Below are 15,738 nucleotides of genomic sequence, written 5' to 3'. Positions count from 1 at the left end.
GGAGATACAGAATTAGGTCTTGAGATATATAGGAGGTATTGGGAAATGACTGTAGCATTGTATGTAAATATGGGTGTTAATATCCTTACAAGGGAAGGAAGTACAGTGAATTACGGGAAATAGGGCCATAACTTTGGGAAACATGCAGCTTATATTATTAAATGGATAGAAGAATCACCATGGAAAGGATAGAGGAGTAGTTAAAGGTAAAACGGTTAGTGGAGTATTCTGAGGTTTTTCCAGTAGTCATGTATAGATGTGAGAGTTGGACTATAAAGAAAGCTGAGTGCCGAAGGATTGATGCTTTGATGCTTTGAACTGTGGTGTTGGAGAAGACTCTTGAGAGTCCCTTGGACTGCAAGGAGATCCAACCAGTCCATCCTAAAGGAGATCAGTCCTGAGTGTTCATTGGAAGGACTGATGTTGAAGCTGAAACTCCAATACTTTGGGCACCTGATGCGAAGAACTGAGTCATTGGAAAAGACCCTGATGCTGGGAAAGATTGAAGGCAGGAGGAGAAGGGGATGACAGAGGATGAGATGATTGGATGGCATCACTGACGCAATGGACATGAGTTTGGGTAAACTCCAGGAGTTGGTGATGAACAGGGAGGCCTGGCGTGCTGTGGTCCATGGGGTCGCAAAGAGTTGGACACAACTGAGAGACTGAACTGAAAACTTACGGGAAGAGAGTTTTCAGAAGGTAGCATCACTAGTGTTAATGCTTGTTGAGAAGGCAAGGATGATGAGATTGAGGAAGGAAAGACTTAAATTTGGTCCTTAAAAGTCTATTAGTGACATTTGGGTATACAATTTAGTGTTGGAAGAAGCCTGTTTTTGGAGAAGGCAATGGCACCCCACTCTAGTACTCTTGCCTGGAAAATCCCATGGACGGAGGAGCCTGGTGGGCTGCAGTCCATGGCGTCGCTGAGAGTTGGACATGACTCAGTGACTTCACTTTCACTTTTCACTTTCATGCATTGGAGAAGGAAATGGCAACCCACTCCAGTGTTCCTGCCTGGAGAATCCCAGGGACGGCGGAGCCTGGTGGGCTGCCGTCTCTGGGGTCGCACAGAGTTGGACACGAATGAAGTGACTTAGCAGCAGCAGCAGCCAGTTTTTAGAGAGTTTAGAAGCATATGGGAGGGAAGCGCCAAGAGAGAGGGTGCATGTGTGTACTTACAGCTGATTCCCATTGTTCCATAGCAGAAATCAACACAACGTTGTAAAGCATTTATCCTCCAATTAAAAAAAAAAAAAAAGGAAAGAAAATGATACCAAAAAAAGTAAGAAAGAAATAGAAATGGAACTTGATGATGAATACATGATAGAACAATTTAAAAAAGCATAGATGCAAGTGCTTTTCAGAGTGAGCTTTCGTTAGAAAGATGGTTCTGTAGGGATGTCACTGAGATGATTGCCGATCTGTTATTTATGCTTTTCTTAGCTGCCCAGTATTAAGCATACAGTAGATGTGTTGAATAATTGCATGAGTGAAAGCAAACAGGTAAGGGCCATGTGTTTAAAGCATTTAAAAATGAAAGGAACAATAACAGGCTAAATAAGGGGTTTTTGTATTTTGTTATGGGAGCTCTGGCATGTTTGAAGATGGAAGAACTGTGGGAAGGAAAGAATGTACTGAACAAGATAGGACAGTTGAATAAGTAAAGGTTTAAAATTATTTCCAGAAGAAGGTAGTAAGAAATGGGCTTATTTATTAGGGTTAAGGAGCTACTCTTTTTGGAAAAGAGGTACATTTTTTTCTCTGAGGTATAAAGGAAGGAAGTGAAAAGAGATGTTGAGAAAAGTTTTTAAGGCCAAGAGGAAAGAATGTTAGGAAAACCAGTGACTTTTCAGGTGACCCTCTTAGAATGAGATTTCATGAACGAGCATTGGAGATTTCAAGGAAGTAAAAAAATTAGAAGAGCTGTTGTGTAAGAATCTTGCTAGAGATTCAGAAGACCACCTCAGATTTTACCAGATAGCAGTGAAAGTGAACCTGATTATTTTGAAAAGGATTGTCGTAAGATACCACAGCTCCTATAGAACTTAACACCAGAAGCTTAATCTCCAAAAATTTGGCATCTTTTGGATTGCTGGTATTACTTCATTAGTGTTAGTATTAGTCGCTCAGCCATATCCACCTCTTTGTGATCCCGTGGTCTATAGCCTGGCAGGCTCCTCTGTCCGTAGAATTCTCCAGGCAAGAATACTGGAGTGAGTAACCATTCCCTTCTCCAGGGGATCTTCCCGACCCAGGGATAGAACCCAGGTCTCCCGCGTTGCAGGCAGATTCTTTACTGTCTGAGTTTCGAGGGAAGCCCATTGCTTCATTCATTTCAGTTCATTTCATTTCAGTTCAGTCACTCAGTTGTGTCCGACTCTTTGCGACCCCATGGACTGCAGCACACCAGGCTTCCCTGTCCATCACCAACTCCTGAAGCTTACTCCAACTCATGTCCATTGAGTCGGTGATGGCATCCAACCATCTCATCCTTTGTCGTCCCCTTCTCCTGCTTTCAGTCTTTTCTAGCATCAGGGTCTTTTCCAGTGAGTCAGTTCTTCGCATCAGGTGGCCAGAGTATTGGAATTTCAGCTTCAACATCAGTCCTTCTAATGAATATTCAGGTCTGATTTCCTTGAGGATGGACTGGTGGGATCTCCTCGCAGTCCAAGGGACTCTCAAGAGTCTTCTCCAACACCACAGTTCAAGAGCATCAATTCTTTGGCCCTCAGCTTTCTCATAGTCCCAACTGTCACATCCAAACATGACTACGGGAAAAACCATAGCTTTGACTAGATGGACCATTAAAAAGCAGTGTCTCTGCTTTTTAATAAATGCTGTCTAGGTTGGTCATAGCTTTTCTTCCAAGGAGCAAGCATCTTTTAATTTCATGGCTGCAGTCACCATCTGCAGTGATTTTGGAGCCCCAAAAAATAGTCTGTCTGGAAAAAAAAAAGTTTCCGTTGTTTCCCCATCTATTTGGCATGAGGTGATGGGACCGGATGCCACGATCTTAGTTTTCTGATTGTTGAGTTTTTACTTCATTACTTCATCAGTCGGATCAATTATCAGGATATGAAATGTTGATGTAGATGAGTTTCACTAGAAAATTCATCTCATGCAAGCAGTAATTTACTCTTTAAGACTTTGTGTGTGGATTGCGAATGTTTTAACATAAAAGGTTATTTTCCGTATTGCTGACTTGGTAGAAATTTGAATTGTCATCTGATATTAAATACTGAGAAGGTTTACGATTGTTTCATTCTAATTTAGCATTCCTGTATATTATGACTTAATCCTTACTATATAATTTTAACTAAGAATACAAAATCTTCAAATTATGATGAATTTTTTCATATCTTAAAATGTAATATTCTGATAGAGAATGGAATTCTGATGAAGAAAGATTAAAGCAGTGGAGTTTTAAGTAGTAAAGATTTTAGAGTTGAGAAAATTGGAAAGAGATCTCATCGATCTATTCAGTTTTTTTTTAATTTAACTTTTATTGTAACTTTATTGAATTGGCATGTTTATCCTATAGTGAAAGTGGAAGTGTTACTCGCTTAGTCATGTCCCACTCTTTGCGACCCCATAGGCTATAGCCCACCAGACTTCTCTGTCCATGGAATTCCCAGGCAAGAATACTGGAGTGCGTTGCCATTCCCTTCTCCATATTCAAGTATGGTTTTTCTAAAAATGCCGATGTATTTCAGTGAAGATTTATATAGGCCTTTTGTTCTATTTTTTGTGAGAAAAGGACAAATTTAAAAAGTTTAAAGTTTAGAGTTATTACTACAAATTGTGAGCACTTACTATTAATCAGTTTCCATTTTTCAGTATAGAATATTGTTGTTCTGTGTTGATGCCCTGAAAGTCATTATAATGAAAAACTAGGATTAACTTTGTAAGATTCAACTTGCCCCAATTTTTCCTTAACCATCTTTGTGTCCCCACCCTCTAAAAAAGGCACCTAGGTTTTGTGGCTCTAAAATCAAATGCTTGTTACATTGGGATTCTAACACACAGGTTTCATTTCAGGTCTTTGTAGGTAAAATACCAAGAGATTTATACGAGGATGAATTGGTGCCCCTTTTTGAAAAGGCTGGTCCCATTTGGGATCTGCGTCTGATGATGGATCCACTGTCTGGTCAGAACAGAGGGTATGCATTCATCACCTTCTGTGGAAAGGAAGCTGCACAGGAAGCTGTTAAACTGGTATGTGATAAACAAAACAAATACCCATTGTCTAGCAAGTCATTTGAGGGAAATACTTCAATTAAAAACATTCGCAGTTAACGTTGTTTCATTTACTTTAGTTTTTGTTTTGAAAGTTTTTATATTGACTGAGTTAGTATGTGTCTGGTGGCTATTTTTTCATATTATGAAAGTAAAAAATAAATGAAATACCACAGAAGTAAGGTGATAGTCTCCCATAATTCTAAGAAGTTATTACGGCAATTACTATCTAAAGTTTCATTTGAATATTTGGCTTTTGCAGTTCTCCCTTTTGATCTTAGACAGAAATGTCAATTCTTGCTGTTAAACTTTAGAGTAAGATTCTTATGGATTCTGGGGAATATAACTGGGCTCCTTCATTTTTAGGACACAATTTGGGAAATGGTTGTGAATCTCTTTTGTTTTTATCATAACCTAATCATGAAATTTATTTATTTTCTAAGTATACTCTCGTTCTTTTCTTTTTGTTTCCAGACTCTCCAGTTCTCTTTGTTTTTAATCTTTCTCTTTTTCTATTACTTGATAACCAGTCTTCTAGGAAGCTCCTTTCTGTAGGGCCTTTTATCCTTTGTACTTATTTCAGAGTAGTACACAGATTAAGTATGGCTTCGCTCCTACTGTGTTAAGATACAGTCATCTCAGTGACTCAGAATAGCAGTGTCACTGGTTGGGGGTGCTACTGGCAGACGGCTGAAGGCCCCAGTCTAGTTTTAGTTCTTCTAGAATGGTAACCTTTCACAAAGCTTTTCATTTCATTAGTTGCTTCTAAATTTGTTCTACTTCTAACTTGACCCAGATTTTTGTTTTTATTATGGACCTTTTTCCTTCCAGTTTGTTTATTTAGTACTGAGAAGTTTTTAAAGTTTTATTTTCTTGCTTCTGGCAACATATGGATGATTTTTTTTTTTAATTACATATTTGTTTTGTAAACTAATAGGTAAGTAATGTTAAGGCATAAAAAGCACAAGTTTACCTAGGAAATCATCACCATAACCATTTAAATAAAACACTTTATTCCTATGATTTAATACAATTTTGAAATTATTATGTTTAATATGAAATTTAAATTTTTAAAATTCTGTTTTATGTAAAAGGTGAAATTCTTCTACGTTTCTTTGCATTGATTAAACATAGTTGTTATTCTTTACATTTTGTTGTTTTCCTGAGACTTGTCTCTATCTCATTTCATCTCCAAGGGCTCTGAATTACCAGTTTCAGGTATTTTTTCTAAAATTCTCTGGGAAGAAATCTTGAGATTGATAATATTGAAATAAATCAGATATTTTCAAAGATAGAGTGAATAACTTTGATTCATTTATATTTGATAGAGCAGTGAAGGTTAATGAAATCAAACTAAAACAGAGGCTGTAAAAGTTCAAAATACACATTTTATATTATGGCAAGCATGAGGGGACTTGGTGAATTCATGAAGCAGGGAGTGTTTGACCTTGACTTGTTAAGTTTTTTAGACTGAAATCAGTTGTTCTGAGTTTGGGGTGGTTGTGGGGTGTCTGGTTCTTTTCTTCCTTTCAGTGTGACAGCTATGAAATTCGCCCTGGTAAACACCTTGGAGTGTGCATTTCTGTGGCAAACAACAGGCTTTTTGTTGGATCAATTCCGAAGAATAAGACTAAAGAAAACATTCTGGAAGAATTCAGTAAAGTCACAGGTAAAACAAAAATGTATTTAGAAATTAGTTTTGGGAAATCTGTGGTATACTATAAGTGCAAAAAAAAGGAGGTGTATCTTAATCTAAGAGTTCACATATCTACTGAGTGTCTAAATTTCCTCCTGTTTTTTTAGTGGTTTGGACTAAACAACTTCTCTTGTAGCCTCAAGTTCTTGGAGTGTCCTCTTCGCTTCTTTTCCTTAATTGAACGATAACTTTTGACACAACCTTTGCCCTGTAGCTCTCAAGTGAAGGCTTTCCCCCCATCTGGTAGTCAGTGTACTCTAAGGCCAAGGGGATGAGAGTGCTTCTCCTCCTCTTCCTTCTTCCTCTTACCTTGTCTGTTTCAGATTTTTCCGCATTTCCAATCCATGGAATTGATTTGAGAAGAAAATTTTAGATCACAGATAGATATATATGTATATATATATATATACATATATATATATACACACACACACATACTTATATGTAACAAAATTTAGCAGAATCACATTTTCACTTACCAAATACGATTTAATCATACATTTCCTATTCCATTTCATTTTTTAAAATGCTGAGGGAGATCCACTAATGGTAGCTGCATTGTAAAAGACAACTTTTAGACCATTGCTTCTTCATCCCATATAAAAACCACTATTTCTTTTCATTTTTGTTGTCCAGACATACTACAGATAAACCTTTCCCCTTCCTTCAAGCTGTTATCTGTTACTCTTCTGGTTTCAGTCTTGTGTTAATTGAAGATTGCTTCTGGCTCATAGTCTTTCTCTTCTGTCCTGAATTAATTTATTGTTAGTACTTTCAACATCTGTGTGGATGAATCATTCAATACCGTAATCTCCTAGTTTTAATGACTGCCTCATCTCTGATCCTTTACTTCCGCTCTACCACATCCAAATCACATTCTGGATATTGCTGCTAGCAGTAAAATCTAACTACTCTTAAGGATTTGGATAATATGTGGAAAGGTGAGGGTACAGGACTAAGATCAGAGGTACATTTTAACCAGTTACTTATTTATTACTTGGTAAAAATAGTAACTTTTTAAAACTTAAGATTCAAGGATGACTTTTGGTTATGATTAGTTGTTGAGTGTTCTCTTGGATTTATATTTGGTTTTTAAGTTCTTTGGTAGTATTTTCATAAGTTTTAGTAAGGTCATGTTATGTCAAACACTCTTTAAAAACATTGTAAAATAGAATGTTACATGTCAGAATACAGTAGTTGGACTTACTATGACTGTACTTTCAGGGCCCCTAAAATCAAAAGGAACATAACGTATTGTCCATAGCTCCATATCTAATAATTCTGATTTAGTTGTCTAGCTAGATAATTAACAGATCATTATGAGGCTTCTTCAATTACTCTTTGCTCTTTGGCAAGTGGATTTAGGTCTGCCTAATCGCTAAATGTGTGGTGGATGCTTTTGGCTTATATATCTGGCTGTTGGTTTAACAGAGGGTTTGGTGGACGTTATTCTCTATCATCAACCCGATGACAAAAAGAAGAATCGGGGGTTCTGCTTCCTTGAGTATGAGGATCACAAGTCAGCAGCACAAGCCAGACGCCGGCTGATGAGTGGAAAAGTAAAAGTATGGGGAAATGTAGTTACAGTTGAATGGGCTGACCCTGTGGAAGAACCAGATCCAGAAGTCATGGCTAAGGTAAATGCAGTATCTTGTGTTGGGGGTGCGGTTATCATTTACTTTTTGTATTTAGAATATAAGCTTGAATATTTCAAATTTTACAGTACATACAAACTGTAGCTCTTGATCTTAACGGCTTAAGCAAAAACCTGCTTTAGCACCAATTTAACAGCCTATCTTGATATCCAGGAATTTCCATTAATCATTTCTTTTTCTGCAGATAAATGTGTAAAAAGAACTGAAATTAAATCCCTTGAATTAGGTGTTTCTATGCCTACTGAGAGTTTGATTAGTGCTTGGCACTATCAAAGATAGAAATGTTAAGAAAAGAAAAAAAACAAGGTCTTAACGGAATAAAGAGAGAAGTAATGTTTTGGAGATTATGAATTATAATTTTCATTGACCATACTATGACTTTTATTACATGGCCATGAATTATATTTTATTTAGATTTAGTGTCTTTTTCCTTTTTTAATGGATCAAGTTTCCTTATAGTATTGTCTCCATGAAGAAAGGTGAAGGGTTATCATGTTTGCTCTTAGTGGCAAAATATGCATGGCAATGCCTGTAGTGGACTTTCACTTTCTTCCTAAGCCCTGTACTTTCATTGCCGGGATCTTGGCCTGGTAAAGGATGGTTCTGTGAGTCCTGGTTCTTAGGCTTTCTTCTGGGTGACTCCTGGGGGTGAAGGGACATATCTGAGTTGTACCTCTGTTGGCTTTTAGTGAATTTCTTATTATTTTGGTGTATGTCTCTTGACCTCTTGGGGGCAGCAACTCTGTGGATGGCCATAAATGAATGGTTTGGTTATTCTGGTCTGAAAAGTCTTTTCTGCAAGCTTCTTCAGAATCTGAGGTGACAGTCCTCACTGTTGATTAATTTGGAGGAGGGACCTGGTTTATACTAACATGATAAAAGCTTTTGTAAGCAAAAACATTTTTGGATTATGCAAAGATCCACTGAGAATGAACCAGAGAGACTCAGATGTGTTACACACTTTTTCTATGTCCTGGAGTAGATAGGAGTCAAGGAAGGGGCTGGAAATCTAAAGAGCCCTGTTATTACTAGCTTGATTTTAATTCCACTTGTTTCTTCTAATACAGTTGTGACTTTGAGCAAACTACTGAATTTGGATGTTGTCTGTTTTATTGGAGTTGGATAAATCTCTTTACAAGATCTCTTACAGCTTTGAATCTATCTTGTAGAAACTGACTATAGCCTGTATTGCATTTTCTAAGATATTTTAAAAATAGTATTATAGATTGAGGGGGCATTTTTAATTTTATATTAGATTATAGTTGAGTTACAATGTTGTGTTAGTTTCAGCTGTACATACAGTTGTCTTTCTTTTTCCTATTGAGTGCTTTAAACATTATTTCAACTGGTAATTTTTATATAGGATACTTTGGTTTCATCTCAGAAAAGAAAAAAGATCTATGTTGAGTTTCAAAAAAGAAGGTAAATAAAGTAATGGAGGCCTGTCTGATGTAGAATTAGACGTCAATATGACAACATTTAGAAAATTAAAGGGGTTAAAGATAGAGGTGGAAGACTTCCCCCACCTTGGATTTGTGTCTTCCCCAAATTCTCTTTACTTAGCCCTTTATCTAAGGCAACAGTTTGTTTGATAGATATGTTAATTTTTTTGTCTAAATAAGTGATGTATTTCCTTAGTCCACAAGTCAAAATTATATAGAAAAGTATAGCCAAGGAATTCCCATTCCTGCCTCTAGCTCCAGCTACTGTTTCCTCCTTGTCCCTTGTAGATATCCAGTGTTAGTGGTCTCTGGTTTATCCTTGTAGTGCTTAGCAAGCAAATATAATTATATATTCTTTCCTTCCCTGCTTCTTACACAAATGGTTACTGGTAGCTATATTAATGAATTATGTTTGTTTTATTCACTGTCATATTTCATCTCATCTCGTATTTCAGCTCTAAGGAAGTATGCCATTATTTTATGTATCGCTAAGAGATAGTAACATGCTGCCAATTAAACTGTGACAAGTGCTTGTCTGTCACATTGACTTAAATTGAATCCCTGTTTTGGAGGTATAAAATGGGGGAAAATCTTAACAACAGTGTATCCTCACATTATGTTTTTTTTAGTATCAGCTCTTAATTGTTTATGACTATGTACTTTTTCATTCTGTAGGTGTACATAGGTTCATTCAACTAGCTGGACATTGGGTGTTTCTAATCTTTTGTTGTTATAATACTGTAATGAGTAAGCTTATATCATTTCAGTTAATATAAGTACAGATATATCTGTAGGATAGATTTGTGGGTCAAAGGGTAAATGCATCTGTAATTATTAAGATACTGGCCATATTTTCTGTAGGAGGTGCACTTGTATCCTGCTCTCCACAGGCAGAATACAGCAGGATGTTCCTATCCTTGTTAAAAGAGGATAGGCCCAAACTTGGTTTTGCCAAATCTCGCAACAAGTGGTATCTCATAGCTGTTTATGATTTGTTTCTCTTTACTGTACATGCCTGAATTTACATTTCTCATGCATTTAAGGACTGTTTTATGTTTCTTTGTATGAACCGTGTATTCATGAATTTTGCCTATCTTTCCATTCATTTGTTTTTCTGTTGATCTTTTTCTTTTATTTTGTAGAGTTTTGATATAAAAGGCTAACTGTTTGTGACACTTTTTTTTTTAAATTATGGTATTTTCTACCATATGGAAATCTTTTTTTTCAGTAGTTGAATTTTTCAGTCCTTCGTATAGATTTTAAATTAACAAAGACTTCTCCAGTGCAGTGTTACATAATTATTATCTTATTTTCTTCTAATACTTTAAACATCCCCCTCCTTTTAAATTTTCTGTCTATTTGGACTTGATCCTAGTATATAGTGTGGGGTATGAGTCTACTTTTCATTGTTATTCAGATCAGCACTGCACTGATTAAATGATTTAAGCAATGAATTGATCGAGTTTGTTTTATCTAGTAGGACTAGTCTCTAAATTTTGTTCTTATTTTTTCCCTGGCTACTACTGCTTGTTTATTTTTTCATATGAACTTTAGAATCATGAGCTCATCCAGTTCTTGGATGGGGAAGGAGGGACAGAAAAACTTGTTTTGGGGGGGATTTATGAACTGTGTGGACTTCCCTGTTGGCTCAGATGGTAAAGCAAGTGTCTGTCTACAATATGAGAGACCTGGGTTCGATCCCTAGGTTGGGAAGATTCCCTGGAGAAGGAAATGGCAACCCACTCCAGTACTCTTGCCTTGAAAATCCCATGGACTGAGGAGCTTGGTGCAGGCTACTCTCCATGGGGTTGCAAAGAGGCGGGCACGACTGAGTGACTTCACTTCACCATGAACTATGTTGGGCTTGCCAGGTGGCTCAGAGGTAAAGAATCCACCTGCCAGTGCAGGAGACCTGGGTTCAATCCCTGGGTCAGGAATATCCCTTGGAGAAGGAAATGGCAACCCACTCCAGTCTTCTTGCCTGGGAAATCCCATGGACAGGGGAACCTGGTGGGCTTCAGTCCACAGGATCACAAGAGTTGGACAAGACTTAACAGCTAAACAACAACAAAGGGACCCTATTAAATTAGTAAAGTAACTTAGTAATAATTTTATTTTGGTCCCTTGAAGGTCCTGTTCACAGTATTAAGCACTGTAATGACATGGCAGGAAAAGAAACTGATAATTTATATAAATTGGTAACAGTTATTTTCTCAGTTTTCATACCTTCTGTTATAGCACCTTTAGCACTTAATTGTTTTTGAGAAAAATGCCTATGCCATGAAAATAGGAAGAAATACTTTAATATAGGACCTCAGCTAAAATTAAGTAGCCAATGCCAGTTTTGTATGTTTGTTATATTAGGTGAAAGTTTTATTTGTGAGAAACTTGGCTACCACAGTGACAGAAGAAATATTGGAAAAGTCATTTTCTGAATTTGGAAAACTTGAAAGAGTGAAGAAGTTGAAAGATTATGCATTTGTTCATTTCGAAGACAGAGGAGCAGCTGTTAAGGTAGAAATTTTGATATTTTGTTTCTTGATATGTGAATTTTGTTGTTGAAACTTGCTAAAACACATAAAGTGACTTTATAAACAAATGAAATTGGTTTTCAGCTTTTACCGAACTCTGGAGCTTTCTTTTAATAATCTCTGTGAAGTGGTAGTAATGTAACAGGTAAGACTCTGTATTTCAAAGCCTGATTATTACTAACTGAGTTTGTGACCTCAGGCAAGTTACTTTTAATCTCTGTATTACTTTGTAAGCCTAAGCTTTGATAGCATGATACCTTGAAAATGTTAACAAGGAATAGTAATTAGCTTCCATAAATACCAAAATGATAGTGAATACATTGTAACTACTTTAGTTCCTTGTTTAAGAACCTATGAGTGGAGCTGAGTAGGTACATGGCCCCATATCCAGTACAGTGTAATTCAGTAGGTGTGTTCTGAGGGAGTGGTTAGTTAATTTTCCATAGTCTTGCCTTTCTTTGGTCATTTTAGAATCCTCACAGTATTTTTTTTTTTGCCAGTTTCAGTAGTTGTTAGAAATATTTCTTGCATATAATAGTTAATTTGCTTGCTGATGATAGTATTTGAAAAGTATGAAAAACAATATTTTCATACAGTGTCTAGAACGTATAACCTGAGTACTCTGCTGCTTTCCGTTGATCAATACCATTTTTCCGTTGATCAATACCATTTTTAATGGCTGAAATTTTCAGTTTCTTCCTCTTGTCCCTCTCTCCCTTCTGAAGAAAAGGTTGGGGGAGGGGCTGACAAAACAAAAGACAGGGCAAAAATAAAAGATTTTTTATATGATTGGGGAGATAGATCTAAGACCCTTGGTGACATCAGGCCTGGTTCTTTTTTTGCATGTTTTGTCAGAAAAGTGGCCCCACCCTCTAATTAGGGCAGTTTTTGTTTCCTGACCAGGGTACTGCTTTAAAATGTGCCTTATAGCATCTTTGACTAGTAGAATTTATTGGTTTGCTTTTTGATGGAAGCTAATTACTGAGACAGTATTGCTTATAAAATTCATAGCTTAGTACAGAACTTGTTTGGCTTCTGAATTGCAAGTGATAGGAAGGACAGATAACTAATAAATTTATACTTTTCTAAATATTTGTTTTGATTCACTTGGTATTAAATAAACTGATTGTTCATAATTGAAAATAATTTTCAAGGGTGGTTTGCCAAAGCGATTTCTGAAATTGTAAGATTTCAAGCTCAGAAGATGGCCAGAGGAAAGAGTATAGACAGATGCTCTGTTCTTTTGTTTATACCAGGAAGCTTTTACAGATTCATTTAATTGCTTTAGTTGAAGCAGCCAAAAGCTTAGGTGGTAAAGGGGAAAAAAGTCGGTAAGAGGAAGATACTGATTTAATCTTTTGTCTGGATACTTGTAAATCACTAAAATGTTCTTTACAGTTAGAGCATTTCATTATGTATGTCCAGAGAGGGAAAGGTTGTATTGGGAAACAGAAAAACTGCTGAGGAAGTGATACTTGGTTACCGAGTTACCTAAACCTTGAAGTATGGCAGAAGTTATTAGGTGGAATGATATAAATAAAAAACTAGAGCCGGGAATACTTTTGATTACTGCTTTCTAGATGAGTACTTGAGTCTTAATTAGTTCAAGCCTTTGCTTTGGGTTCTGTGCTTTTAACCATTCAGGTAAAGTATATACCAGGTTAAACATTGTTGGGGTGGGTGGGGAAGATGCTTTTTTCTTTTTTTTGGTGAGTATCTTGCTGAATGTCACTGATAGTCTCATTTATATTTCAAATTCTTGACATTTTTATGAAAGAACAGTTTAAGACCTACAGGCTGAATGCCATGTTTGTTTAAAAATTTTAATCCTGAAAAGATTGTTAATACTGGCATGTTCTCCAAATGGGAATTTGCTGTTTGTTTTGGCCTTAGCTTGGAGGAATTAGTTACTTGCAATTAAGGAGCAGCAACAAGCAGCTCTCTGCTTTATCTTTTTAAATATAATAATAGGACATCAGTTTTATTAGTGTAACTTGCACATAAAGTAAGGTTGAGGGGAATAAGTATTTTGTGTATTTTTAAAAATTTGGTGGCTGTATTCTTCTTGGAAATTAAAACAGTTGTGAATTAAATTATCAGTTGTATTAAATGGTACAGACAATGTTATATTTAAGGTACTGTTACTTGTAAAATAAATTTGTTTCTAATTTTGCATAGGCCATGGATGAAATGAATGGCAAAGAAATAGAAGGAGAAGAAATTGAAATAGTCTTAGCCAAGCCACCAGACAAGAAAAGGAAAGAGCGCCAAGCTGCTAGACAGGCCTCCAGGAGTACTGCGTGAGTCTGCATTTAGTAAATATATCAGAGATCCGGTAGTTTAAAAAGTTAGAAAGAATCTTGAAGCAAACTAACTTGTGTTTTCTTTTCTCCCTTCCCTCCATTGCTAGGTATGAAGATTATTACTATCACCCTCCTCCTCGCATGCCACCTCCAATTAGAGGTCGGGGTCGTGGTGGGGGGAGAGGTGGATATGGCTACCCTCCAGATTACTATGGCTATGAAGATTACTATGATGATTACTATGGTTATGATTATCACGACTATCGTGGAGGCTATGAAGATCCCTACTACGGCTATGATGATGGCTATGCAGTAAGAGGAAGAGGAGGAGGAAGGGGAGGGCGAGGTGCTCCACCACCACCAAGGGGGCGGGGAGCACCACCTCCAAGAGGTAGAGCTGGCTACTCACAGAGGGGGGCACCTTTGGGACCACCAAGAGGCTCTAGGGGTGGCAGAGGGGGTCCTGCACAACAGCAGAGAGGCCGTGGTTCCCGTGGATCTCGGGGCAACCGTGGGGGCAATGTAGGAGGCAAGAGAAAGGCAGACGGGTACAACCAACCTGACTCCAAGCGCCGTCAGACCAACAACCAACAGAACTGGGGTTCCCAACCCATCGCTCAACAGCCGCTTCAGCAAGGTGGTGACTATTCTGGTAACTATGGTTACAATAATGACAACCAGGAATTTTATCAGGATACTTATGGGCAACAGTGGAAATAGACAAGTGAGGGCTTGAAAATGATATTGACAAGATACGATTGGCTCTAGATCTACATCCTTCAGAAAAAATTGGCTTATCTGTTTCATCTTTAAGTAGCAATTTGCTGCCATTTGTATTTGGCTGAAGAAATCACTATTGTGTATATACTCAAGTCTTTTTATTTTTTCCTCTTTTCATAAATGCTCTTGGACATTATTGGGCTTGCAGAGTTCCCTTATTCTGGGAGTTACAATGCTTTTATCGTTTCAGGCTTCATTTTAGCTTCAAAACAAGCTGAGCACACTGTTAAAATCATGATTTTGCAGAACCTTTGGTTTTGGACAGTTTCATTTTTTGGATTTGGGACAGCTTACATAGGGGTATGGAGTATACTGTAAATAAAAATACAAGCTAGTGCTTTGTCTTAGTAGTTTGAAGAAATTAAAAGCAAACAAATTTAAGTTTTCTTGTATTAAAAATAACCTATGATTGTATGTTTTGCATTCCTAGAAGTAGGTCAACTGTGTTTTTAAATTGTTATAACTTCACACCTTTTTGAAACCTGCCCTACAAAATTTGTTTGGCTTAAACGTCAAAGCCGTGACAATTTGTTCTTTGATGTGATTGTATTTCCAATTTCTTGTTCATGTAAGATTTCAATAAAACTCAAAAATCTATTCAAAACATTACCTATTTCAAATTCAATTGTGTCCTAAAACATTATTTTATTCGTAATCCTTGCAAGGAATATTGTTTTCAAACTATAACTGCCTATGTGAGTGATCAAATTCATGCAAAATTTCTTGTCTATTCTAATATGTATCGTGGATACCAGACTGAGGATTAGTCTAAATTCTAATATTTATTCCAAATAGCACTTCATTGATTGATGTTCTTTCATAGTCATCTAATTTGGCAATTTTATCCTTTATTTTTATAAAAACAAGCTCAGGCTTTTGAACATTCTTGCAGGCATTGGATAATTTGCATTAAATAAAATGGGGTTGGGGAAGCAGACTGCAATTTATTTTGACCCACATTCTTTCTATAAAGGATAATTTGTTGTCTGAAGATCTTATTTGCTGGAGTGAATGTACATAGCAGGAAAAAATGTTAGTACTGTGGCGTCAATTGCTCTGCGGACTAAACTTCATGTAAACTTTAAGTATACA

General features: G+C 36.8%; 1 protein-coding gene across 6 annotated transcripts in view; it reads left to right on the top strand.

The window, feature by feature from the left end:
- HNRNPR (heterogeneous nuclear ribonucleoprotein R) overlaps positions 1–15,255 on the top strand; it is a 33,355-nt gene extending 18,100 nt beyond the window's left edge. For 2 of the 6 annotated variants that reach the window (XM_040229607.1, XM_040229605.1), the window contains 6 exons: positions 4,042–4,218; positions 5,773–5,908; positions 7,367–7,572; positions 11,397–11,546; positions 13,742–13,863; positions 13,974–15,255. In XM_040229607.1, coding sequence (XP_040085541.1) covers positions 4,042–4,218; positions 5,773–5,908; positions 7,367–7,572; positions 11,397–11,546; positions 13,742–13,863; positions 13,974–14,586 — 1,404 coding nt within the window. In that variant the 3' untranslated portion in view covers positions 14,587–15,255. Of the gene's footprint in view, positions 1–4,041; positions 4,219–5,772; positions 5,909–7,357; positions 7,573–11,396; positions 11,547–13,741; positions 13,864–13,973 lie in introns of all 6 variants that reach the window. The other 4 variants (XM_040229602.1, XM_040229606.1, XM_040229603.1 and 1 more) reach the window with 3 other exon arrangements.
- Positions 15,256–15,738: the final 483 nt, after the last annotated feature.

The sequence above is a fragment of the Oryx dammah genome, unplaced genomic scaffold, assembly GCF_014754425.2.
Source record: "Oryx dammah isolate SB20612 unplaced genomic scaffold, SCBI_Odam_1.1 HiC_scaffold_27, whole genome shotgun sequence".
In the NCBI taxonomy this organism is placed as follows: domain Eukaryota; kingdom Metazoa; phylum Chordata; class Mammalia; order Artiodactyla; family Bovidae; genus Oryx; species Oryx dammah.
The sequence above is the reverse complement of the archived record's forward strand: the minus strand, read 5'-3'. Positions and strand labels throughout refer to the sequence as shown.